The sequence below is a fragment of the Talaromyces rugulosus genome, chromosome I (assembly GCF_013368755.1).
Source record: "Talaromyces rugulosus chromosome I, complete sequence".
NCBI classification, from domain to species: domain Eukaryota; kingdom Fungi; phylum Ascomycota; class Eurotiomycetes; order Eurotiales; family Trichocomaceae; genus Talaromyces; species Talaromyces rugulosus.
Genome location: NC_049561.1, coordinates 3,487,010 through 3,512,578, shown reverse-complemented (window position 1 = coordinate 3,512,578; position 25,569 = coordinate 3,487,010). Strand labels below are relative to the sequence as shown.

Sequence of the window (25,569 nt, the reverse complement as noted above, 5' to 3'; positions counted from 1 at the left end):
ATATATGTACTTTGGGTCCAAATTTTTATGGTCCCTTAAAATAGAGCCACGCCAATGAATATTCCAGTTAAAAGACATGACGGCATGCCGCTATTGTATTAAAAAAAATCTCTTCGATTATGTCGACTGATACGAATTTTGTATCCTCGTCCCAGCTTTGCGTGATATAAATGGGTAAGAAAACGCTTCCGAGATAATATACATAATGAAGAGCAGCCCATGACAATATTGAAAAAACACCCACTCTGCAACCCAGGCAATGCAAAAATATGAATAAAAAGCTCAAGCTTATTGGGAATCGTTCTTTTGACTGTCAAAACAAAACAGGGGAAAATCCACAAGAGAAAGACGATCCAAAAATAAGGCCATTGAAACTGCAGTTATTTTGGAACGAAAAGAGTCGGCAAAGAATACGACAAATTATTAAAATTTTTGACCGGTAAAAGTTATTTCTGACCACCCAGTTTGATTTTCAGTTTGAATCCGCCTCCAGGTGTGGTAGGCGCGGAGTTTTGAGGTGATGGGGAGCCTGTCGAAGGTTTGGGCATAGTGAGATGGCTTGGTATTTGTAGTTTCGTAAGCTTGCGTCCTTCGGAATTGGGTGTGGACGGTGTGCCTCCGAGACTTGATTTTGATTGTTTAAAAGTAATCCGAGGAGCTGTAGGTGGTGGCATGCCATGGTCGTCACGTTTGCGCTTTGATCCAATGCTAGTAGCGCTAGTATCCTTTGACGGTCCGAGAGATGTACGATATCGTTCGGATTTGTAAAAGCGCATTTTACCCTAAGTATGACGTTAGTGATTGAAACTGAGAGGGAAAGGAGGATATTCTTACATTGCCAACGTGCTGGCATTTCCAGTATCGAGGGTATTTCAGTTTCACCGGAAGAGACATCTTGGCATCATACAAGACTCGGCAAATATCGACGAAATTGGATACTTCCAATGCTCCAATGCATGAAGAGTTACATGCAGCCCACAGGGCTTCTTTCAAAGCCGTATGTCCAGATAACTCCTTTTTAAGTGCCTCCAGGGCACCAGGCATTGTCTGTTTCCTGGCCAGATCGGCGCGGCGGACTTCAGTAGTTGACTCTTGCTCGATAATCAACCCCTCACTTGGTGGCTGCTCTTCAGGCACTTGATTTGTCCCAAAGGCTATAGAGGCAAGAGCTCTACCTAGGGGAGCATGAAGTCGATGGCGAATCCACGCAGATGTATCAGATGACATGGTGAAGAGGTACCATCGCAATAGCTCTGGCATGCTGAATATGTCCAACTCAACTAGACACTCGAATGCATCCATCCGTAGCATATCAAAGGTCCCAAACCTTGTATATTGAAGGAAGTGGATGGCATCAAGATCCATGATTTTCGCCTTTGTGAGCCGTAGCTGGCATTTCAGTGCAGTTCTAGAATAGATGTTTTGAAAAGAACTGGACCATTCATCCATTCGCCGATATCTGTCGATTTCTGCAATGGCATCCTTTTCGAGCTTTTCCTCAGCCTGTCGTTCCAACTCCTTCTCCATGTCGAATTCCATATCATTTAGAGACGAGGCTTCTACCACACGACCCTCCAAAGCGTTGACTAGCGACGTCATCAGAGAGCTAATGTAATGATTGTCCGAGTACTGTTGACCCTTTCGTTAGTAAAAACGCCAAAAAAAAATAATAATAATAATAATAGCATAGCTCCTTACCTCATTGTTAGAGTTGTCACTGAACTTGAGCTTGTCAAAAATGAAACGCTTGGCCCTCAGTGGAGTCTTCCCATTGTTATCGCGAACCTGAGAAATCGCCTCCGGGATGATTTTTTGGAGAAGATATGATGCTTGATCCGAGAAATCGTTATCGCGTGTAACATGTGAACCCGGTAAGCAAAAAAGCTCCTGGAAGGCCCTCTCCAAATGGTGGAGGCCCAGCCAGTCAATCTCTTCTTTCGCATGCTTCACTAGTGCATATGCAGCTGTGGTGCGGATACCGTGAAAATATCGCTTGTCCATAAGGGTGCGGACAAAGATTGTCGAGACTAAGGGATGGTGCTTTTGAATAGCCATATATTGCATGGACTGTATATCAAGGTCAGTCATCAAGTGTTGTCAACATATCGAAACAGCAACTTACTTCAAGTTGAGCCACAACATCCCGATCTTGCTGCAGCTGCGACAGGTACATGTAACCAGGCATCCCTAATGACATTTTGCAAATCCACTCGAAATCGGCATCCATTCGAATCCATTCATAGGACTCTTGCCCCATGCGATCCTCTTCTTCTTTACTCCAGTCCGCCAATTTCCAGTCTTGGATCTCTTCTTCTGTCTGGAGCACGTCGCCGAGACAGTATAGGAGCACATCATCTTGTGCCTCTGCATTCGGATCGGATCCCACGTTTTGGGTAGCACGTTCCTTTTGCCTCTTATTCCGTTTTAGCCGCTTGTACTTGGTATTGTATGGGACCTCGAACTTGGTGGTCTGCTCTTTTATTTCAACAATATGCTCGTACGGCGTTCCGTCAGCTTCATGAATTCGTATCGTCATTGATCCTGTAAAAACGGGCTGAACTGGGGCTGCATAGACGCTGCGAAGCTCTTCTTTCATGTCTCGCAAAAAAGTGGACTTCTCAAGATCTCGAGTGCCTTGCGATTCTGCTTGAAGCTGCTTTATCATGATTTCCACGACAAGTTTTTTCTTGTTAAAACGCTGAGTGGCCGAGAACCGAGGGCATCCGGCACCATAAACCCATTGGTGGAAAAAGACGTCTAACTTGCAATGACCGAACTTCTCGCAAATCCTGATAAAACCATTTGTATGCATCGCACCATTGGGCAGGTCACCCATACGATTGTTGAGAAACAGGCGGCTAATAATCCGTGAAACAGTAGGTTTACCACTAGCTTTGGAAAGACGGCGTTCCAGGATGAAAAGAACGAGAGGGGCTTTGAGAGCAATAAACTCCATCTCCGATGGATCGAGTCTCAAGTAACTTCCCATGTCAAAAATAGAGGGCCTCTCATAATCAAGGTCGCAGATCCGGTCAGACATTTGTTTTATACGGAAGCGGTATTCATTGTTCCCGCAAAGTTTCTTCATGAATGTGTCGGTGATATAGTAGGCCACTCCCACAGTGAGCCAAGTATCCCCTATGTCTCTAGGTAAGAGACTCACGCCACTCCACTGAGAAGCTAGCGCGTAAACCAGCGACCTTGTTGAGTCATACATCGTATCAATGATCGTCTCGGGGAAAAGTAGACGATTACTGCAAATAGATAGCGAAGCTGTAGGCATTGTGTCGCAGGCAACATCGTCCACAAAGCACATGTTGTACCCTGAGTAAGGGTAGGAACCGTAGGTAACTGAAAAGTAGTCGATGGCTTTAGCCATCGGAAAACAGGTGTTTTTCACCTCTTCAGCTCTCCCGGGAAGGCAATACGCGTCGACAGAGACAGCATTGTCTCCCAGCTGATCGTCCTGGTCGCTTTCTCGAAACTGGGAGAGATTCACATGTTCGAAAGGTCCAACCGCGAAACCAATTTGCTGAGCAGAGACGCTCGACATGCACGAAAAGGAAACGCTTTTTTTACTTGGGTCCTTAGGATCAACAATCTCGTCGGTTATATCACCCGAGCAAACCACGGTCATGTCAAGTGTGTCATCGTCATCGGACAAAGTTTTAGATTTGTCCTTATTGGCCGCAGAGTTCCTAGACGTTTCCAAGCCTTTTCGTTCAAATAACGCATTAAGAGAGCACGGGCATTTGATAGTCACATCCCATAGGGATCTCGCTAAACGGTCATCGACACACGGGAAAAGACAGCTACCGGCACCGATGCCGGTAGAGTTTGTGGTGTAGGCATGAGGGTACCGTCTATCTCCGCTGTCCACCCCGACAAACTGGAGTCCTTCTCGAATGGCATCGACGGTAAACTCGATGTAAACGGTTAATGCAGTGTAGCGAGGAAGAGAATTTTCGGCGGCTTTCGAAGCTTGAGCTTCCGCGTCCTCTGGATTTCCGATCGATGACCGCAGCGCAAATTGGTCCTGACTTTCTGAAGACAAGGGGTCGAGGTCCTCAATTCGTAAGGATTTCGGAAGGGTGATGACCAACTCGGGTTCTATCTGCGGTTTGAGTAGATTCTCGACGTTCGCGGCCACCCGTTGGTGATATTGAGCGCCATAGAGGTTGAGCGCAGCGTGTGAGTCGGTATATTTAAGCGACGCTGCAGCCTTGCCGTTGATGTTTAACCGTTTGATTTCGCCCTGGCGAAAATTGAGCTTGATAACCCTTAGATCCTTGTAGTGCGGGTGAATCGTGATCTCTGTCTTCCCCCTCAGGCTCTTATTGGCGAAATCAACCTCCAAGTCGAGCTTCTGATAGGCGACGGAAAAACCTCGGCCAGGCCAGGCTGGAGCGGCGCTGGTGGCCGTGGGTGTGTCGAGGATGCCCGGCATCTTCACGAGGATAAATCTGAGAGATTATAGCGCTACGCGCGCGAACCAAAGCAGCCCACCTTCATGACCATCCACCGGTTTCCCAAGAGCAATTCGATGGGAATGTAGGCTGGCAGATGACCTCTGTGACGGTTGATGTGAGCGAGACCTGAGACGCGCGTGAAAAGAGACGCCGCCCAGGCGGGGGGAGAACAGCGACTGTTTGACCGGTGGGGAGACTGCACTTGAATCTGCGTTCGGGTATTGCTTCGCCGGATTGAGAGAGGCAAGGGTGAGGAGGTGCAGCGTCGTGTTGTGATCGGAGTGGGATCGGCGAAGGTGTTGAGGATGACTGGACAGATGCAGTGGACAAGAGTCGCCTTGGAGAGACGTGATTGCTATACCTTCCTCTGCGGCTGGCGCAGCCTAAGCCGAGTCGGGCAAGCCGCGGCGCACGGACCCCACTCGGACCGCGCCTTCGACACGTGACGGAGCTGGAACCCTTTTCTCCGCTGCCTAAATAAATTAATGTCTCAGCTACTACTACGTATAACCTCTCTCCTCTCATTCACCCACCCCTCTCTCTTCTCTCTTTCGTCGTTTTTGTCTTGTGCATTTTCTCGTTCTTTCTGGCTCCGGTGCGTCTCACTGTCAGAAGAGCCGGGTGCTGCAATTGCGTGCGGCTGATTTTCTCCGTTTTCTTGTTGCTATGATCTAAAATTAGAACCGACAATAACGACCACTCGCTTTTTTACGTGACTAGAACACTTAGCAATATGCCGAGGCTGTTCAAGATGGTTCAAGGTTGGTGAGCCTCGCGCGATGAAATTGAAACCCGCTCACCTTCGAGAATAATAGAGGCCCAGAACTCGCTCTCTGACGACCACCTCCTTCCTCTTAAATCATACAAATACTCCAGCGTCGACAAGTCCTTTATTTCCAGATATATCCTGAAGCATTATGTAAGTCTTCTATTTCCTCAACACGGGAGAATAAGACTTCGTTGCTGACTCCGGTAATGATTTGTAGTGGAATGCCGCCGTCGAATTTATCCCGTTATGGATGGCCCCAAACATGGTAACCCTGTTGGGTTTCATTTTCATTATTGCGAACGTGGCTTTCGTAACAATATTCGTACCGGACTTGGTGGGACCAGGACCAACATGGGTCTACTACAGCTTTGCAATTGGCGTTTGGATGTACTCGACTTTGGATAACATTGACGGAAAACAAGCCCGCCGAACCAACACTTCGAGTGGGTTGGGAGAGCTGTTTGACCATGGGATTGACTCCCTGAACTGCACACTTGCCAGCTTGCTCCAAACAGCTGCCATGGGATTGGGCGCTACCCAACTCGGTGCTTTCACTGCTTTGATCCCTTGCTTGCCCATGTTCTTCTCTACATGGGAGACGTACCACACGCATACCCTGTATCTCGGTTACTTCAATGGCCCAACGGAGGGCTTGTTGATTGCCATCGCCATCATGATTGCATCCGGGATTTACGGCCCACAGATCTGGCGTTCCCAAGTTGCCGATGTTTTCGGTCACCCTGAGCTGTTTGGGACACGAAGCTTCTTGGACTATTGGGTCGCCATTGTTCTTGGAGGATTCCTAATCGCCCATCTACCAGCTTGTGTTTACAATGTCGCGCAGGCACGCAAACGCCAGGGCCTTCCAGTTCTCCCGATCTTCCTGGAATGGACACCCATTGTCGTTTTCACCTCGGCTGTTCTAGGATGGCTGTTTTCTCCATATTCGTCTCTGCTGACTGACAATCACCTGGTACTTTTCTGCATCGTCATGTCATTCGTCTTCGGCCGTATGACAACAAAAATCATCCTGGCCCACTTGCTAAAGCAGCCGTTCCCCTACTGGACAATGATGCTGGTTCCATTAGTGGGAGGCGCCGTGCTTGCCAACCTCCCTCGCGTCGGTCTTCCTGCTATTAGCGCTACGTTTGAGCTTTGGTATCTTCGATTCTACCTTGTCTATGCCTTCACCGTGTACATGCATTGGGCATTCCTTGTGATCAACAGAATTACGACCTTCCTCGGTATCAACTGCTTGACGATCAAAGAAAACAAGTCGACTGCAAGAGACACCGTGTACCGCAATTTTGGTGAGCCCAGTCAGCCAACCGGCGACAAGGTCGGCTTCAAGACTCATTGAGAAGATAAAAACACGGGCTATCTCGCCCTAACTCAGATGCGGCTTTGTGCTTCAGACCTGAGTTCTGTTACACCAACGAAAGAAAAATAGAGGGAAAAGCCAAACCATGAAAATGGATAGACAAAGAAACAATATCTCTATATACGACATCTTTTCCTTTTGCAGCATCGACTAGAGCAAAGAAAAACCAGTGGCTGAACAAGAAAAGAGAAGAAATGTTCGCCATTACCATTATACTTCTGAAAAACCAAACAAACCCAAAAAAACACACTAGCAAAAATCGAAAAGGGTGTGAATCCTACGACCTGAGCTAGTTGTACATATCGTGAATTACTAGAATACCCTTCTGCTTACCATATGATTGATTGCATTTGCCTGGATCCGAGGAGGGGAAAGATCATCTCGGGGAGATTGGAAATCTTGCGGCCGCGGGTTTTTTTGCTGGTTTATGAATACTTCTATGTTTCTGTTCTTTTTCTCATATGATTTTTAATGTATATAAAAAGACGAATGTGTGTAGACGTCTACATCTCATTGCATGTAATAAATAAAACCTTTGTTAAAAAGTAATAACTTGCAGCTAAGAAATTGTTAATGAAGGAGCTTTGAAGTGTTTCGCAGTTAATCAATACGATCTTGCCGAGAGTATTTTTCGTACCATCATAATGGCAGTGGCCTCGCCAGTAACGTCCTGCAGTGCATCCACTTTGTGTCACGATTAATATCAGAAGGTTCCGAAATTTATACTTCTCTCAGTGGAGCTTCTCAGAAGACGATCGAACTCGAAAAGATATACCAAAACCTCAGCGATGTCAGTTCAAGATTACAGCCTGAGGAGTCAGTTCTCCCGCTTGGCGACATGTCGAGCTTTCGAAGTAGTTTCACGCAACAGCTGCGGTCTTCGGAATTAGCAAAATTAAAAGCCCATGTCAAGGCCATTAGCGAATTGACTGCAGAGTGTCAACATCTCTGTGATCAGCTTTTGGACACGATCCGGAAAAAGTGCGAAACGGACCTCACCACACATTCAAGAGCTTCAAGGCCGCATTAAAAACGGTCTGGAGTAGTAAAAAAAATCGACGATTTACAGAATAGGATAGATCGACTTCACGGAGTCATTTCGTTGCACTTTTCCCCATTTTAAGGTAATGGCAAACCCCTCTTTAAACAAGGCAAGACACATTTTGTGCTGACGTTCTTCGTTAGCCAACAACAATCATATCTCCTGACTGCGCTGGGTTCCTTGCGAGAAGAAAGTTACAACCTGAGCCTAGATCACTCAGAAAAGCTCGAAATTATCTCCTCAAGTCTAAAGAAGCTCGATGAATCCGGCTCAAAACTGAAGAGAGACTTTTCAATGAACGAGAGGATCGGGTCGAGTACCGAATTTGAGTCTTTCGTACCGGTGCGACTGGAGCCCTGAAAACAGAGGCTAATCAGTTTCCCTCGTACAATATCAAGGAAGTTGAAGACGGAATCTCAACACTCTATTTGATAATTTGATAGAGCAGGACCTCGCCACTGTTGCTACTGAGCAGGCTGTGTTGCGGAGTTTACACTTCTCATCCCGCCCTCTTCGTCATGACGACATTCCAGTAGCGCACAAAAACAACTTTGAGTGGATGTTGGATCCTCTGGACAAGGAATTCAAGAGACCTCTTTATTCCCAGCCTGGCTTAAAAGCCAAGATGGTATCTTCTGGATTTCTGGCAAAGCCGGTTCCGGCAAGTCTACCTTGATGAAATTTATTGCCGATCATGAAGAGACGCAGAAGATGCGTGTGGAATGGGCCAGCTCAAGAAAGCTGCTAATTGCTGCGTATTACTTTTGGAGTGCTGGCACGATGATGCAAAAGTCACAGAAAGGGCTCCTTCAGACTCTATTGTACGAGTTCTTCCGCATGTGCCCACAGCTAATCCCTGATGTATGCCCCCTTCGTTGCTCACAGGCAAGTTCCGTGGCATCTGGGACTGCTGTGGACTGGACTCTTCATGAACTTCTTGCGGCCTTGCGATCAGTCGCACAAACCCCGAGCCTTCGTGTCCGGTATTGCATTTTTATTGACGGCATTGACGAGTTCGACGGAGATCATTTCGAATTATGCAAGCTTCCTAGGGAGTTTTAAATGTCACCTAATATTAAAATCTGTCTCTCGAGTCGCCCGTGGAATGTTTTCGAGGACGCTTTTGGGACCAATATCGCCCGAAAGCTATACATACATACTCTAACGCGAAATGACATTCTTACATACACACAAAGCCGCTTGATGAAACATGTCCGATGGAACACCACATATTTCAAAGAAGGCCATATGCAAGAAATTGTTCAGGATATAGCAGAAAAGGCACAAGGAGTCTTCTTGTGGGTGTTTTTGGTGACAAGGTCGTTACGCGATGGCCTAACCAACGGCGATACCATACTTGACTTTCAAAAACGGCTCAGGGGTCTACCACCAGACCTTGAACGATTTTTCAAACTCATGCTGGATGCAATCGATCCTCTCTATCACGAAAAGATGGCACGACTCCTGCAAATTGCCGCCAATGGCAAACGACCTTTGCAATTCCTTCTATACTGTATGCACGAATCCGAGTATGAGGACAAAGACTACGCCCTAAAACACATTACCAACCCACTTTCGTTTACCGAAGTTGAAACTTTGCATGATCAGTGCCAGCGCAGGATCAACGCGAGGTGTGGAGGACTACTATTAATCAGGAATCGTAGAGTCGAATTCCTACACCGGACCGTTCGTGACTTTCTCCTTACGCGTGAGATGAGTGAGTACTTGCCCACCAAGAGCGGGTCGGACTTTTTGGTCAATCTATCGACATTTAGGGGCTATGTTTGCCTCCTTAAGAGCCACAAAGCCTTCTTGGGCACAGATACGCTTGCAGAAGCGTTTGAATACGCGGCGAATTCACTAGATGAATCCCTAGGTTCTATTATAGTGCTTCTCAATGCCATCGAGGACACCTTCTCGGGTTTTATCAATGGCCCTAATACAGATTATTTTGACTTTGGTAATCTTGATTCTGACTATTTTCTTTCCGAGGAAGCAACCTTCCGAAACGACCCGGTCAACTTGCTGATATAGACAGAGCTGCTGAAATCAGGGGTGGACAAGTGCGTTTCTTTAAAATTGGAAGAAATCCCCAACTACTTTAACAATGGAATTAAGCCGTCGCTCTCTGTGATGGTCGCCCTGCCAAAATGGACTTGGCGACACATTAAAATCATGATCACTTTGCTGGACTCTGGACAACATCCAAACGCAGGCCCTACTACCTTTCGGAGTCGTTCACCATGGTGTCAATTCATCCAACGGACGTGTGGGGATGAAGAAGAAAGAGACAACAATACAAATTTCCAGCTGGCGGTCGAAAACCGTCTGTTCTCCCGTTTTCTCAGATGAGGCGCGACGAGGGACACTCGGGTTCCTTCTAATAATAACCTTAATTCGATGCATCTTTTCCCTTGTGCATACATTATCAAGGCTCTGTTTTCTTACGAGGCAGAGTACAGGTACGCTCCACAGTGCCTAACGATAGTCAATAAAATTTTTTCTTTTTGATGAAGAGGATTTGGATCACTTTGAGTCCAGCAGCAGCAACCGCAGCCTGCAACTCTGCGAAGCCCTTGACGTGTTAAAAGGTTGAATTAGTAGGCCTTCATCCGCGCTCCGAACAGCCTGAGCGGCTGAGGTTCTTTGGGCAGATTGCCCAGAAGATTATACAGCTGGGCGTGCAGGCAGGACTCGACATGGCGCCGCTGATGCCCGAAATCAAGGCTACGTTTCCTGAGCGAGGTGGCGCGGCGCTAATCAACATGATTATTGGGGGTTTGGTGGGTAAGGATAAATAAAGTGCTTTACTGAAGCGATGTGCAGAGTCTGATGAGCCAGGTTTGGCGCCTGTGTGCAAGAAACTGAATCTTTCGTAGCATATACCTCCACATTTTATGTCCATATTTTTTTTTACCGATTTTATATGATGTTTGAAAGGAACCGCGAATAACGTCCCTGTGATGACCTGATTTTCATTTTTGTCTTGTGTGAACTATATTAGCGGAGATATCAATGAAGAGCTCAAATAGAAAGTGTTTGGAACGGTAACATTCTACGGTTTAACCCAACGTACTTTTTATTGTCCGAAAAAGTATTCAAATTCAAGTGACCAGATCATGCTAATGAGTCATAAAAATAAAATAAAAACTTTCTCTGCCTCAACCGTGCTGAAATGAATAAAACAACGCATAGATTTACAACAGCCCAGTTCCAACCCACACAAAAAAAGGGCAATTAAATCAATGCTTTTTCTTTGCCAATCCGAAGGTGCGAGTGCGATGAGAAAGAAACAACGCGAAGAGAAGAGACCAAGAGCTAAATTAAACATAGGCGAAAGCCGGAGAAACATCGTGCCGCAATAAAAAAAAGAATGATTAGTGAAATAGCAGAGAATAAGACAACCATTCGTCGACCAAGCCTCCTAAAATTGACGAAACCGACAAAACCAAGGTGAAAGAGAAGTACAAAAAGACCGGCATTTAAGCGGGTGTCGCATCAGTTACTGCGGCTTCTTTCTCATCCTTAGCAACGGCTTCGGAATCGTCTTTGCCTGGTTGCTCAAGATCTGTCTTCGCCTTTTCTCCGGATTCAGCGTCGGGCATCGGCTCATCCTTGTCTTCGGCTGACTCAACGCCTTCTTTGGTTGGTTCTTTTGTCTCCTGGGGCTCCTCTTTGGCTTCTTCTGATATTGCCTTGGCTGGTACCTCAGATTCAGGATTAGCAGAGTCATCCTTCTCCTTATCGACGCCGTTTGTCTTTGCTTGTCCCGGTTTAGCAGAAGGTATATCGGAGTCAAGCAAATTCTTCCATGAGGAAAGAATATCGACGGCCCGTTTCTTGAAGCTGTACTGCTCATCTTTGGGGATTGATGAGAGTTTGAGGATTGCTCTCAAAACCTTCTGGATTTTAGTCTCGCGGATGATGGACACTTCAATTTCACCGTGGCTTTCAAGCCTGGTGAAAAAGCCTGCCATTGCCTCCATCTCCTCCTCTTTGGGTGCCTCCTCTCGCGACAAGAATCCTTTCTGGAGTCTGTGGCGGATGAAAAGAACTAAGGGAAATATTAGTTGGCTATTTAAAATTTCGTATTCGGTAGTGAATCACTCACTCTCTTTTTGCTTCTTTTCTTTTGCCTCCTTAGGATCAAGCTTCGGTGTCTCTGGAGGGGGCGGTGTGACAGTACGCTCCTCACTTGGTTTTGCACTCTTCTTCGACTTCTTAGTTTCCTTCGCAGTAGCGCTGGGGTCTTTCGGTGTGGTCAATTTGAGCTTGGGGGTAGTCTTGGGGGTTTTGCTCGGCTACAACAGATACCAGTCAGCAAAGCAGCATTGCGAAAAGTTAAGAAGAAAGGGCTGTACCTTGACGCCTTCGGCATCACTCTCAGTGTCCTTCTTGCGCTTCTTGGTCGCCTTGGCCTTTTTGCTGTCACCATCGGCCGTCTCTGCATCGGCCTCAGCTGCTGTGCTCTTTCGCTTTTTTTTCTTCTCCTCTTTCGCTGCCTCCTTAGCTGCCTCCTTCTCTGCCTTCAGGGCGGCTTTTTCCGCGGCAGCAGCTTCACGGTCCATAAACTCTTGCTGAACGGCTCGCTGATGGTCGGCCAAGAGGGTTTTAAAGTGCTGAAGCTCGTGGCCTTCGGCTGCGACTTTGTAGGCGGCGATGAGCTGCTTCTGTTTGCCTTTCTCGCTAACGTCTTTGCAAGACTCGGGGTCCAAAGAGGTCAAATCGGTATTAGGGACCCAGGCACTAGATTCACCAAAGTATTAGCATTTTTAACATCATGCAGACATCACTTGCGTAGACTTACAATTCGTTTGTTTCCAAGAACATGATTGGAAACGTCCGGTCGTAGGCGCGCTTGCCACCATCGGCATAGTTCTCTTTGTATGTGCCATCGGCCTGCTTTGTAGTTACCGGGCGAGTGCTGAGTAGACTCTGTGGGAGCATCTCCTCGTCACAAATGATGGACGGCCATGGTGGAAAGCTCTTCAGGCGGGCAAGGTAGTACTCTCCCGGTTGAGCGTCGAGATGCGTGATGCGCTGCGACGACTTCTTTTTGTTCAGCTTTTTCGCCGACGAAGCACCGCCTGTAGACTTGCGCTTGGCAGCCGAAGATTTTGCAGAGGGCGTGCCGTTGGCCACCTGGCCATCCACCGTGTCCGTATCTTTGCCGTTCACCTCCGCAGGCTCAGCAGCGGCTGTGTCATCAGGCTTCTTCTGGTCTAAAAAGAAGGCGTTAGCAATGCCATTGAAAGATAAAACTAAAAGTAATCACCTTCAGCCTGGTCCTCGCCAGCAGATGGCTTCCCGTTATCCTGGTCGACAGGCGCTTCGTTCGAGGTCGGTTCTGGCTTGGGCTCAGCAGCCTCGGGGCGCGAATCTCCAGCGTTTGCGGCGACAGCAGAAACGGCCGGAGACTCCGTAGACATGGTGTGCGCAGGGGGGGGGGGGGGGGGGGGGGGGGGGGGGGGGGGGGGGGGGGGGGGGGGGGGGGGGGGGAGGGGGGGGGGGGGGGGGGGGGGGGGGGGGGGGGGGGGGGGGGGGGGGGGGCTGAAAAACAGGAATTGACAAGCTCGTAGAACTTGGTGGATAGAGAGAGAGAGAGAGAGAGCGTTGAAGAAGGGCGCAGTGACAACAAGCAGTTCTTGTGGAGAAGAAGGTCGCGAACGAGTTTCCCGTGGCGGGAGAGTCGAGAAGCAACGCGTGTGGAGGAAATTGGCAGCGGCCCGCCCAATGCGGCTTAGCGGCGCCGCGGCCCATGACGCAACTGGTTCGACTTTACCTCAACCTCAATCGTTCAATCTATTGTTGATATTAGCTCTATGGGCTTTGTGGCCATTGTTTTTTCTGTTTAGCTGGACAAGTTAGCAATGAATGGCATTGACACGGCGAACTCGAGTGCGCAACAAGATGACGCACGCGTTGCCTGACAACCAGTATATTATTCAGCTGTTTCAAGTGAACCTCTAGTCTCTAAGCAGCAGCGATAGTTGTTGGTTGACACTGGCTTGCAGCTACTGTCGCTGGCTCTTCACTCGTCTACAACATAAAATGGCCCAAACGGCAAACGACTATGGTGACGCTACGTACATGGCCTTCCGGCATTCACTGCATATCTCACTCGCCCACTATACCAGGATCATCACCTTTCCCACAACCAATAAGTGTTTTTAAGAGAGGAATACTGCCTAAAAATCCGGAGGCGCTACGAGCCCATCAAAAAGAAGTGGAATGAAATGAACAAATCTAAGCTGACTATAGGACAAATAAATAATAAATTGCAAGTATTACTGGTCAATATGCTATAAGGACTATACCAAAAAGGGATATTTGAGATGATCCCGCCAGCCAATCAACTTGATCTTATTGTCCCTGCAAAACAGCCAATTAGAATTTGCTTCACTTCGTTCTGTAAATAAATACCGCCTGGATAGATTTCAGTCTGATAGCAGCTTACTCCCACAGGGAGTAACCCTAGAATGAACGTCACAAGGCCATTGAGTCCTCATTTTTTGTCCGCCTTCAAGAAACCGTTTCCCATCCCTTCTCCCGGGCCACCTCTATCGCCCAGCAAACTCGTTGATGAAGAGATCTCGCCAGTATACAATTCCAAGCACTTCTACCCAGCGAAGCCTGGAGAGGTACTCGCTGCCCGTTGCCAAACTCTGGTAAAGGTTGGATGGGGCGTATCTTCGACGGTATGGCTCGCGCGTGATTTGCAAGGGTAGCCTACAATGATTTCTGTTCGATTCGAAGCTCTCTGTCTCTAACAAACATACAGGCATATCGACCAGTCAGAGAGCGTTGTGGCACTTAAAATTGCCAATAATAACAATGCGAGTTCTGCTGGCCATGAGCGCGAGATTGAAGAGCACATTTCTACGGTAGACCCGTCACATCGCGGTCGCTCACTTATCCGAACATTACTAGACTCTTTTGAAGTTAAAGGCTCGGAATGTTCATATTCGTGTCTTGTGTATCCGCCTATGAGGGAGACTTTGTCAGTGTATCAGCGACGCTTTGACGATAAAAAGATGCCACTGCCCCTCATTAAAACATACATTCGGACTCTCCTTACGGGGCTTGAATATCTCCACAAAGAATGCAGGATAGTCCATACGGGTAAGTTCATCTTCGGTCTTATTTCCCGTCGGTGATACTAAGCCCAGGCCGCTGCCTAGATCTAAAGCTTGAAAACATCATGGTCTCATTTGAGGATCCAACCGTGCTTGCTGATTTCATGAATTCTCAGCTTGAAAACCCGATGGCTTACAAGATTGATTCGACGGGACGACCAGTGTATCAGTCCCGTAATGACTTCGGGCCACTCAAAAGCCTGAGAAGTATACCACAGCTTGTTGACTTTGGCTTGGCAACCAGACTCGAGGAAGACGACGACTGGGGCGTCTGGCCTATTCAGCCAGACCACTATCGGGCGCCAGAGGTGATACTGGGTAACGGATGGCAAATGCCTGCGGATATTTGGAATCTTGGTGTTCTGGTTTGTCCTGTTGTTCTCAAAAGTAGTTGTTGCATCCGCTAATGCCAGACTAGTTGTGGGATATGATCGAGGGCAAAGAGTTATTTCAGCATATCCATGATCAACAAGGTCGCTACGATGCTAAATTACACATGGCTGAAATAATAGCCTTACTCGGCCCACCCCCTCCAGAGATCATACAAAGGTATCAGTTTATGCGAGAGTACTCGTGGCCAGAACCTGTCAGACGAGAAGACGACAGAGTATGCGAGACCGCGGAAGAGTACTTCTGTGGGCCATTCTTTGATAATAATGGTATTTCTGGGTTTCCTATCTTGAACGAATTATTCAGACTCACGAAACATCCTAGGCCGCTTTCTCTACGAAGACCTGATCCCTGACCGGAAACTAGGCGACACAGTTTCCTTCCTTGATGGAGAGGAGAGGGAAGCGTTTCTGGATCTCGCCAAGGGAATGCTTGTCTGGCATCCTGATGTGAGAAAAACGGCAAGCGAATTGGCGAGGCATCCTTTTCTTCAACTAAAGCAAACAAGCGCCTGATTTTTCCAAGAATTTGCTAGCGGAATGGCTCGGAATCGTGGTTGATCTCAGTTCGGCTGTACCATCAGATGACTGGGTCTTTTATCACTCCCAATTCCACTATATTAAAGTTTCTCTAGTGCTTTCTAGGACTTTTCATTTCATTATACCACCATAGGAAAGGGCCTCAATATATATAAACCCTCCCCCTCCCTCTAATCTCACTTTAATCTCAGTAGCTTTCCATGCTAATGGCCCACTTTCAGATTAAGATGGCGTCAAGATGTTGTTGAGGTATTAAAGTCTGGTAGATCTATACCTAAAAGATTATATATTACGATATTTATAAACTTTCTTCATGATAAAAAGCTCTGTCTCAAATTATTAGATTTCTAAGAGAGGCGCCTTTCGACAGATAGATTATTTTGGACAGTGGAAACGGCGAGCCATCAATTATAGATTTTACCATGTATGTACTCTTAAGGTAATCCTGGAGAGGTAAATATAAAAAAAGACCTCTTTACTCTGAGATGTACTATATACTTCATCATAATGCACCATAATACTTTTCAGAGCATCATTAACAGAGAAGATTGATAGCATGAGAAGGCCCAAGACAGGGTTTCAAAGCAATAATTCCTACAAGATAAGCGTGCCTGCAGTGTTATCACCTTAAAATTCTGCCTAAAAGAATACAAATCCGTGGATGAGGTGGGTTGAGATATTGAAATTGTCGAGAAGTGTGGCCTAGGCTGCTCGAAAGGCCTATAAACGCAACTTAAGGGCTACATGGGATTCTCTAGATGTCGTAGGCCGAGAGGATATTTAATCTCCATCGGCCAAAATAAGTAGGTTTTTTTATTCATTACATGTATAAGATAAAATAAAGATTTATACAATCTTAGCTCGTGATACAGAAGGTGTATCCCAGGTAGGATCTGTAGTATGATACTATCGACATATTCAACACTACAGTAACTCATGAGGCTGTTCATTCATAATTAAGTAGAGTACACACATTGATAATTCCATAACAACTCGAGAACATGACACACAATTAATTAACAAACGTGGCATGCGCCGCTATCTTTTCGTCACTTTGCCCATCAGGTGAGTCGTACATGTTGACAACATGTCTCTCTGGTTTGTGTAGGCGCAGAGCCCACATAAAATGGTCTTCAAAAGGAAGCAAGTTCAATAGAATCGAGTTTGCCCGCCATCCGAGTACGCAGACAACTGCACCGGCGACTGCATCCAAAACGAAGTGGTTGGCCGTGGCGATTATGGCAGCCAGGATGGTGAGTGGGTATGCAAAGCCAATCACTAGACAGAACACACGACTCCATGATGGGAGTGAGAGTCGAAAATTGATGTTTCTAGGGAGGGTAGCGTGAAGCGTTTTTGGTTGGCGATACTTAGGTGGCAAAGGTATTGTCATGATAGTCAGACCGATCATCAAAGAGTAACCAAAGTGCAATGATGGCATTGCGGCTATTTCTCTCTAGTCAGATTATTTCTTCAGGACAATATGATCGACAAGGTGTTGAGCCCTTACCATATTGATTGCAAAATTTATTTTCAGTCCAAACACTTCCAGCACCATTCTTTCCGTGCACAGTGTCTTCGAATGCATAGCTACGAGCAAGGTCGCCAATTTCTCCGGGGACGTCTTTATCACTCAACAATCGAGGGGGCATGCACGGCCAGAGAGTGAACACAATAAAAGCGAGGAGGTTGCAGACGGCCAGAGTCCGTCTACGAGCAGCGTACAACGGCGGTCCCGATGGCGACCCGTCGATTTCGTGGCTCAGAGGACTGTGTTTTGGGTTGTCCAATGAGGTCTTGGTTGTGGTATAGTAGTAAAGCCATACCAAGAAGGCGATGGTACCGGGGATATGGATAAATGAATAGATCCAGTTTGTCCAGGACATCAACAACGGGTGGCTTAAAAAGAAGCGCTGGATATCAACTTCGACGAAAATACCAAGAGACTGCTCGATTCGGATAACCTGCAACGCGTGTTCTCGGGCGACATCGACGGTGTTTTCCTTCAAAGTGACAGCGGTGAAAGCACGGCCGAGCTGGTATGTCTAGTGGGAGGCAAATCTGTCAGCAAATTTGGGATCGCTTGCAAAGGCTGACGATATGGAAGTTGTTTGCCCACCCAGTATACTAATGCCCAGTACCAGCATTCCACCAAGAATGGAAATTTACGGAGAAGTCGGCTCAACATCCGAAAACGAAATACGGCCGTATTGGGTGAGGAAACTTGCTGCTTATATTGCCCGCTTCCAATCGTCCTTTCTCTCCATGGCTTCTCGTCTTGGACCAGTAGGGAAGGCGAAAGTGGCCTGGTGGTTAAAAAAGCCTCCTTATCATCCGTGGAGCTCTCTAGATCGACGTCTTCATCGTTTCGAGGCGTCGAAAATACAGACTCACCAGTTCGCGAGCGAGACTGTGAAGATCCGGGGGAGTGTTGTGGGACGTTGATCTCACGGTTAATCCACGTGCCTCCAAATAGAAGGACAATGACCGTGAAAGGTTCAAGCACGGCCCCTATACCCATGATGATTCCGACGATGACGACGATAGTGGCTTGTCCTCACCGCTGAATCTAAAGCGAAGGCTTTTACGGTGGATGTGCAAGGGGGGTAATTTGAGTGCATACAAAGGTTTTATCTCCCCGGAGGTATTTAAGAGGCCTCATGGCTTCACTAATAGGGGAGAGCACGCCTGATCGAGCACGCCGGCTGCCGGAGACATGGCATTCCGAAGCACGAAAGCCCGGAGACCAGGCAGCCCGAAGCATTATTCAGATAATGGGAGAGAAAGCCGTTTAGTCACTAACAAAGACGGATCATGCCCTCAAAGCTTTCGATTGGCCTGTGATCGCAAATCAGGGTTCATCCAGCTCCACACAAGTTCCCATCACTGGATGGTTAGGTCTCTGGGCGTAGCATCAGGCCGACTACGTACTACTGGTGGGGTTGCAGAAAGAATGACTGGTCATCGGATGCTTCATGTCAAATATTATTCGGGCCTGCCTTTAGCTGTTTACAGAGGTAGGCCGATAGTCTAATACGACAACCTGATTGATGATAGGGCCCGATTGGGTAAGTGGGCACATGCACCGGATGTGCCGGCGCGGAGATAAGCCAGTTTTGGGAAATGTGTCGTACTCTTTTATTGGTTACTATTGGACACCCTGCGTATAATTCTTGCATTAATTTCTACATTAAAAAAGTCGTTTCCGGGGCGTTCCCGGCCGACGATTGATATTATTATCATTATGTTATACTATTATTTACTGCATCCTCCCATCCAGCACTGTGTCCAAGTACACATTGTTCGCGAGTGAGCTCAGCAACAGCCCCCATCTGTCATCAGGTCTTTCAATGACTAAAATATGTGAGCCCGAACTAAGGTTTTTGAAGCACGCCACACTGCGGGCCAGCTGTTAGTACCGGGCGTCTAGTAGTAGCTTAACTCCCGGAGATTACGGATGTCATTTTGTTGATGAAATTGGTCGATCAATCGGCGAAGGATCATTGCTGACTTAAAAATAAAGCCACGTATATTAACTACGCACGGTCGAATGGCTTTTTTTACGCACGCGTCGATTAGTATGCCGGTTCCGTGACATGCCGCAATTAGACATATGATCTTATATTCTCCGTTACTCCAATCACAACAATAATTGGGTATTCATTTTTACACCGCAGATGGACATCTCCTACATGTATCTTCTAGATTCAAACTTTTTATTGTTCAATAGATGACGTATGTTTTGAAAGTTCTACCCTTTATATCAATTGATATATCCTAAGAGCCCCCTATGAATGATACCACCAAACAAAGTCGAGAGTTATCTAGAGGCAATGTTATACATAGCCTAGAATCCGCAAGCTGGAGTCGCTCGAGATGATCTTTGAAAATTAGCAGGTGGCGAGACATTGATCGCTGGATAGTGAGAACAGAACAGAGGCCATGATTGACAAGATCTTCGGTTCCTCGGCCTTTTCTAGTAAAACTAGTTGAGTAGCTACGAGCCATGAACTACACATAGGCGACACAAACTTAGCTCCCTATTCACATCGGTAGGCAGTTTCTAGAGATGCTATCGCTATTTCTGGTGAGAAACGAACGCTGTTGGCCCTTTTGGGAGTACGGCCCTCGTCCATTTTGATAGTTTCGAGGTTAAAGGATTCAAGGGCCAGTTGATAGTACGTCCTGAGGTCGCAATTGTAGCGGCTGAGAACAAAACCACCACTTGAGTCGAGGACAAACAATCAATAGATATACAACCGAAGGTTAATCGTTTTTTTTGTGATCAGAAAGCAGAGCTGTAAAGTAGAAAACCAGGCCTCTAATTGCCTATATAGACTTTCACCTGTCGTTTCTAAAGTTTACTCATTGTCTTGTCCTGTCTTGTTGGCGATAACATTAAGCTCGCATTGCTTAATGAAAGAACATGGCATGTGGCTGATATTCTCTTCGTTATCTGTTGTGCTTGAGCATGGTTCGCTGGCCTGCAATGGACAGACTGAGAGATAGGCGCCCTATCTGTAGATCATACAATCGTTTGGCTTCCTTATAAAATTGGAATTGTGTCGATGAGGAATTATTTGTTTATCCAAGAAGCCGCGGTTTCAGGGGAAAAGCCCTGCATGATACTCTACAGTTAGAACGATCGACGATCACTGTTTCAGTAGTTTTTTCTCACACAAGCACCAACGAGGATGGTGTTGACTAAAAATGGGAAACAGCACCCCGAATCCACGTTTCCGGACTTTATATCACAGAGGAACATGTCGGATTCGATCTAGCTTCGAATAGTATAATATGTATCCATTTAAACCACAGAGACACCGGGTGTGAGACGAAAAAATTGTCATCTGCCACAAGTGTCCTAGGGGTTGCCGAAACCATACAGCTCGAGCCTTTGAAAGCTGAAAATTGACGGCGCTTTGAGCGATGTCAGCAACGCAGTATCTTCTGTACATTTTTTTGATACTTGGGTCTCTATGGGAAATTCTTAGTTCCTCTAACGAGGATTCGCTGCGAACTGCACCTAGCAGTCGTGTAACATCCGTGCGACTGTCACGGCGGAGAACGTCATAAATCCTAACTATCTAGTAAAATGTCTGTGTTGCTCCAAATCGTCTAGTTTTTGCTTAACGCGCCGAAAATCACTGCAGATATCCATGACGTATTCTGCGCCATGTGCCTTGCAAAAGCCTATAACAACGTACCTTGAATCTCATTGGTCAAATGTATGCAGCGATTGGCCCGAGTCCGGACCCGCACAATATGCTTCCCCGCTTCCCCACTACGGCCCACTTTACTCAATCTTTAAATGTAATACTAGTAATAAGGATCGCCAGATCGTAGCTACCCAGGGGTACATTAATATTACAATACTACTACCAAGAGCTCATCGTAACTATATCCGTCTCCAGACGAGGATAATCCCAATCGTGCGTCCGCAAGATTGACCTATTTGGAATCCGCGAGTCATATTGGGAAATTGATCGCATTGCACGTTGAGAAATGGGGCATGAAGCCCATACCGGCTATCAATCATCAAATGTGTGTGACTGTGACATTATTTGCGCCAATTAATGACCTGACAAACGCCAAAAGTCTTATATTACACAGGTTGTCTTGATCCCACGATACACATTCGCTCTGATGCTATCGACTCGATTCGAAAAAACCCTTGGATTTTCCACTTCAAATGTTTCCAAGCGTCAAAGTGGAGGATAATTTCGGGACTGGTAGAAATGTCTGTTTCTCTCCAAAAGAAAATAAACAGTACGTATCCATAATTCTAGCGAACCCAAGTTAGTATATAGTAGAAGATAGGACAGTGATAATAAGATTGAAAATATTCAGATGGCTTACCCTCAATGATCAGTACCCAGTGTTCAAATTCGGGGCCCATTTCCTCTGCATATTCAGGCTCCCATTTTTCGACTCGAAACTTGAAACCAATGTTCTTCTCGCCATCAACCCAAGAGATATCATTGTCCTCATCGCGATACGTGGTGCCCGAACTGTGCCTGTCTACTTGTTCATTGAGCCAGTCTCGTGAGAATTTTAAAAACCCATTATCTCCTAAGCTCAGTATATCCGCCTCGGAAGTGATAGAATCTTCCCGGTAATAATGGAGGATAGATAAAATTTCTACCGCATCGTTTTCTAAGTGAAGAAATATGAACCTCTTGTCGTCAATAAATAGCTTATCTGCAGACACTCCACTTGCTTTTGAGGCACCAGATAATTTACTCGGCCGGTTTGGAACCTCGCATCTCGAGTATAGGGTTGGAAGGCGTGCTAGGTGCTCGGGCAGATCGAGGTTCTCAGCGAAAAGACCAGGGGTATCAATATACTCGGCGTCAAAAGCCGCATAATCGTCCTGTGAATACTTTAAATCCAAGCAGGTTTCGAGAGTACAGCCTTGCAGAGCGGCCACCCACAGAAGTCGAATCTGAAGAATACGCAGGATGTTGGCACAAAAGCGACGCGATACGCCAGCCAATGGGGGAAGGAATCTAGCTGGTAAACACTCCAGTATTTGTGCCAGAATCTAAAAAGAAATTACATGAATTTCGTCATTCAAGCAGGATTCTGATAGATAGAAGACAATACCTCGTTAGGGAGTGAATAGATTGTTGTTCTTTCCTCGATAGCGGTCATAGTGAATGCTGTCGATGAATATCGACAGATTCGGGAACCAGGCTTGGGAAATACCCCAGGATTGACGACTCCTTGACAAGTTGACTGGATTAATTGGTATGAATATTACCTGCAGGATTTATCTGAGGTTCGCGTTATAAATCCGCTTGCTTTGTTCCCTTCCACGTGACCAATGATTGGCCTGAGGCAGATGCGTTAATAAATAGAGATGGTGCGGTGTTTTCATCACTATATAAGGCCGAAAACCTATTGCAAAGGCTTCTTCCGAATCTTGCTTTTAGGGTTTTGTAAAACTGAATTTTGCTAGCAGCCAACAGGAGTATCAAGCAAACGATTTCCAAATTCTGGTCAAGTCGGAATAAATCAATGCATACAAGAATTGCTCTTCTTGGCGAACCGACGGGTTCTCTTGCGTTCAATGTCAGCCCATTTTTATTGATAACATTAGCCGATTGGTCGGGCCAAGAATTATCGTTGGCTTGGAATACGAGACAAATAACGACATAATTTATAAAAAACTTTTTCTCGGAATATGTCTTACATGTATTATCAGGGTATATTTTTTCGGGGTTTATTCTATTGGTGTCGCCCCAAAATCAATATCAAGACGGCATCTGGGGTATACAAGGAAGGACATGCCAGAATGATAGCACCCACTCTACAAAGTATATTAACCTCGAGGGTTTAGTGTATGATATTGACCGATACCATTGGATACATCTCATCCGAGTACTATAGATTCATGCATAATATTTGCCACAAACAAGTTTTGCGCTCCTGATATCTCATTCTGACGTCAGCCGAATATCACCATCAATTGATAAAAGCAGACGGGATACAGCGATCGCCTTAAAGAAAACTTGGATGTAAACATTAATTCAATTTTTGTTCTAAAAACCTTACAAGTTTATGGAATCATGTTGTCTTCTATTCGCGGAGGGGTGAAGACGACACCAGGTAAAGCATACGGCGTACTCACCCAGGGTCTACATCATCAAATAAGAGGCGCAGCTACGACGAAGCAGCTGTTCTCTACTTCTTCCAGTCACCATAAAGGCAACGCTAGTATTCTTCTACAGGACAAAGATAATGGCTTCGAGTTTGCGCGATCCAACCCTCGGCCGTCGAAACCGAGAAGTAAAGGGGTGACGGAAATCAGAGGCCCGTACTATTCGGTACGAAGCGTGAAATTCAAAGTCAACGGGTCCTTCTAATTTTGTGGCTGTCTAGGTCATGGGTAAGAGGTATTTGGCTGACATTCTCGAAACGTAAGGACGATTGCATATCGACCGAGTCGGAGGGGCAGCTAACAAACCCCTGTAAATATCCAGCATGGGCACGCACGTAGATGGTCTAAAGTTCGCAGGAGGTATGAAATTCAGACTTGTTTCCCTAGTCGGAAGCTAACTCCGTCAACAGGATCCTTTTCTCTCTTTGAAGAAAAGCCATTAAGAGAGCTCATCGAGCTGGCTCACTCATATGATGTCTACGTCTCAACGGTAAAACTTCTTGCACCATCAGCACCATACTAGAAGCTGATATCAGGACAGGGCGGATGGGCGGAACATTTGCTGACCCACGCTGACGTCGAGTCCGTATTTGACAAATATCTGAGAAAATGCAAAGATCTTGGGTGAGTAAGGTCACGGAGACGCACGATGGCCGTATGCGCTAACGGCAACAGATTCGATGTAATTGAGATTTCCTCCGGCTTTCTAAGCATTCCCGGAGATGACTGGCTCCGCATGATCGAGAAGGTCCATTCATACGGACTCAAGGCCAAGCCAGAACTAGGCATTCAGTTTGGAGCAGGTGGTGACACTGAGGCGAGCGATCTCGAGGCTATCGGCACCTCTGATCCCGGAAAGCTGGTCAACATGGGCAAAAGGTTCCTCGATGCGGGCGTAGAGCGATTGATGATCGAATCGGAGGGCATCACGGAGAATGTCAAGTCGTGGCGAACAGATGTCGTGAGCACGATCATGAAGGAACTCCCGCCAGAGCGAGTCATGTTCGAGGCGGCCGAGCCAAAGGTTTACAACTGGTACATTCGCGAGTTTGGAGTAGACGTCAACGTCTTTGTCGACCACTCGCAGATTGTGCAGCTGAGCTGTTTGCGGCATGGCATCTGGGGCATGGCAGACACCTTTGGCAAGATCGTCTCGTACCGACCGTCGTCGTAGACCAAGAGTAAGGCGGTGACGATGTTGTTGTATGTGTATCAATTGGTGTTCATAGCAGGAAGAAAACCGAGAACATTGCACGTGACGTGCCTTCCATATCTCCTCGACCCGATCCTTCTCAGCTTCTCCCACGATAACGAGCCCTATATTGTGGCGCATAAACGCCAAAGACCCATGGAGCTAAGGATTCATATATATATATATATAACCCCATCCCCCTAAGCCTCACTAATCTGTGCGCGCAGGCCTGCTGGCCACCCTGCAAGCTTCCTCAGTACGTTGTCAACCCCCCCTTATATGGCCTCACTAACCGGCTTGCAGGCTTCCTCAGTATATTGTCCCCCCTCCCCATATGGACTCACTAAACAGCTTGTAGGCTTCCCTGCAGGCTTCTTGCAAGCTTCCTTAGTATATTGTCAACACCCTTTATATAGTCTTACTAGTCGACTTTAGTCTCAGGAGTCAGGCCTCAGAAATCCACAAAAATATATAGCTCTAGCCAGAAAGAGAAAATAAAGGCGAATTTAAAGTTTCGTGGCGTTCAACAGCCAATAAGCAATAAGGGCATTTTAATTTACGGCTGCCAGAACCCGTATAAATAATTGTATAATACTGGAGCTTCGCTCCACTTGCGCCAGTGCTTCCTTAGTTCATGTCCCTATTTTCCAGTGTAAGAAGTAAGCCGCTAGTCACTCTCGGTTTTCGGCTCTCGCTGATCGTCTTGTGGCGCACTGCAAATAATGATCGGTACGTCGTCCGGCCGCGATGCTCAGTTGCAGCTCAGTATGACAGTAAAGAGAGCCTTCTTGGCCAATCCCCACACCAAGGACTGTTCTTCGACAAGGACCGAATTAACCAAGATCAACGCGGATCACCGGGTCAGCCCCGCTCCGAGCAAGATGTCTGTTTCATCGTCGCGCCTAGCGAAGGATTTGGCCGCGGACTACAAAATTACGGCCGTACCCGACGATGTCCGTCGCAGGGCTAATAAATGTTATTAAAAGCT

General features: G+C 46.7%; 8 protein-coding genes across 8 annotated transcripts; 4 read left to right on the top strand and 4 right to left on the bottom strand.

Annotated features, from left to right (window-relative positions):
- Window positions 1–446: 446 nt before the first annotated feature.
- On the bottom strand, window positions 447–4,447 carry TRUGW13939_01148 (uncharacterized protein; the record flags this gene model as incomplete). Its single annotated transcript, XM_035484351.1, has 4 exons — window positions 447–782; window positions 835–1,629; window positions 1,699–2,067; window positions 2,123–4,447. 4 exons carry the CDS (start codon window positions 4,445–4,447, stop codon window positions 447–449), a joined length of 3,825 nt encoding a protein of 1,274 aa, XP_035340244.1.
- Window positions 4,448–5,202: 755 nt separating this feature from the next.
- TRUGW13939_01147 (uncharacterized protein) lies at window positions 5,203–6,598 on the top strand (the record flags this gene model as incomplete). Its single annotated transcript, XM_035484350.1, has 3 exons — window positions 5,203–5,230; window positions 5,285–5,388; window positions 5,456–6,598. 3 exons carry the CDS (start codon window positions 5,203–5,205, stop codon window positions 6,596–6,598), a joined length of 1,275 nt encoding a protein of 424 aa, XP_035340243.1.
- A 2,266-nt stretch (window positions 6,599–8,864) lies between these two features.
- Window positions 8,865–9,695, top strand: TRUGW13939_01146 (uncharacterized protein; the record flags this gene model as incomplete). The annotated part of the gene is made up of 1 exon (XM_035484349.1): window positions 8,865–9,695. The coding sequence occupies one exon, from the start codon at window positions 8,865–8,867 to the stop codon at window positions 9,693–9,695; it is 831 nt and encodes a 276-aa protein (XP_035340242.1).
- Window positions 9,696–11,143: 1,448 nt separating this feature from the next.
- Window positions 11,144–13,090, bottom strand: TRUGW13939_01145 (uncharacterized protein; the record flags this gene model as incomplete). The annotated part of the gene is made up of 5 exons (XM_035484348.1): window positions 11,144–11,715; window positions 11,773–11,962; window positions 12,023–12,407; window positions 12,469–12,883; window positions 12,937–13,090. 5 exons carry the CDS (start codon window positions 13,088–13,090, stop codon window positions 11,144–11,146), a joined length of 1,716 nt encoding a protein of 571 aa, XP_035340241.1.
- A 1,050-nt stretch (window positions 13,091–14,140) lies between these two features.
- TRUGW13939_01144 (uncharacterized protein) lies at window positions 14,141–15,702 on the top strand (the record flags this gene model as incomplete). Its single annotated transcript, XM_035484347.1, has 5 exons — window positions 14,141–14,385; window positions 14,443–14,783; window positions 14,843–15,162; window positions 15,216–15,456; window positions 15,512–15,702. 5 exons carry the CDS (start codon window positions 14,141–14,143, stop codon window positions 15,700–15,702), a joined length of 1,338 nt encoding a protein of 445 aa, XP_035340240.1.
- A 1,036-nt stretch (window positions 15,703–16,738) lies between these two features.
- Window positions 16,739–18,247, bottom strand: TRUGW13939_01143 (uncharacterized protein; the record flags this gene model as incomplete). The annotated part of the gene is made up of 3 exons (XM_035484346.1): window positions 16,739–17,172; window positions 17,237–17,771; window positions 17,846–18,247. 3 exons carry the CDS (start codon window positions 18,245–18,247, stop codon window positions 16,739–16,741), a joined length of 1,371 nt encoding a protein of 456 aa, XP_035340239.1.
- Window positions 18,248–21,414: 3,167 nt separating this feature from the next.
- Window positions 21,415–22,380, bottom strand: TRUGW13939_01142 (uncharacterized protein; the record flags this gene model as incomplete). The annotated part of the gene is made up of 3 exons (XM_035484345.1): window positions 21,415–21,455; window positions 21,586–22,270; window positions 22,333–22,380. 3 exons carry the CDS (start codon window positions 22,378–22,380, stop codon window positions 21,415–21,417), a joined length of 774 nt encoding a protein of 257 aa, XP_035340238.1.
- A 917-nt stretch (window positions 22,381–23,297) lies between these two features.
- Window positions 23,298–24,563, top strand: TRUGW13939_01141 (uncharacterized protein; the record flags this gene model as incomplete). Its single annotated transcript, XM_035484344.1, has 6 exons — window positions 23,298–23,555; window positions 23,611–23,648; window positions 23,712–23,749; window positions 23,800–23,879; window positions 23,931–24,013; window positions 24,065–24,563. The coding sequence occupies 6 exons, from the start codon at window positions 23,298–23,300 to the stop codon at window positions 24,561–24,563; spliced, it is 996 nt and encodes a 331-aa protein (XP_035340237.1).
- Between the last annotated feature and the right edge of the window lie 1,006 nt (window positions 24,564–25,569).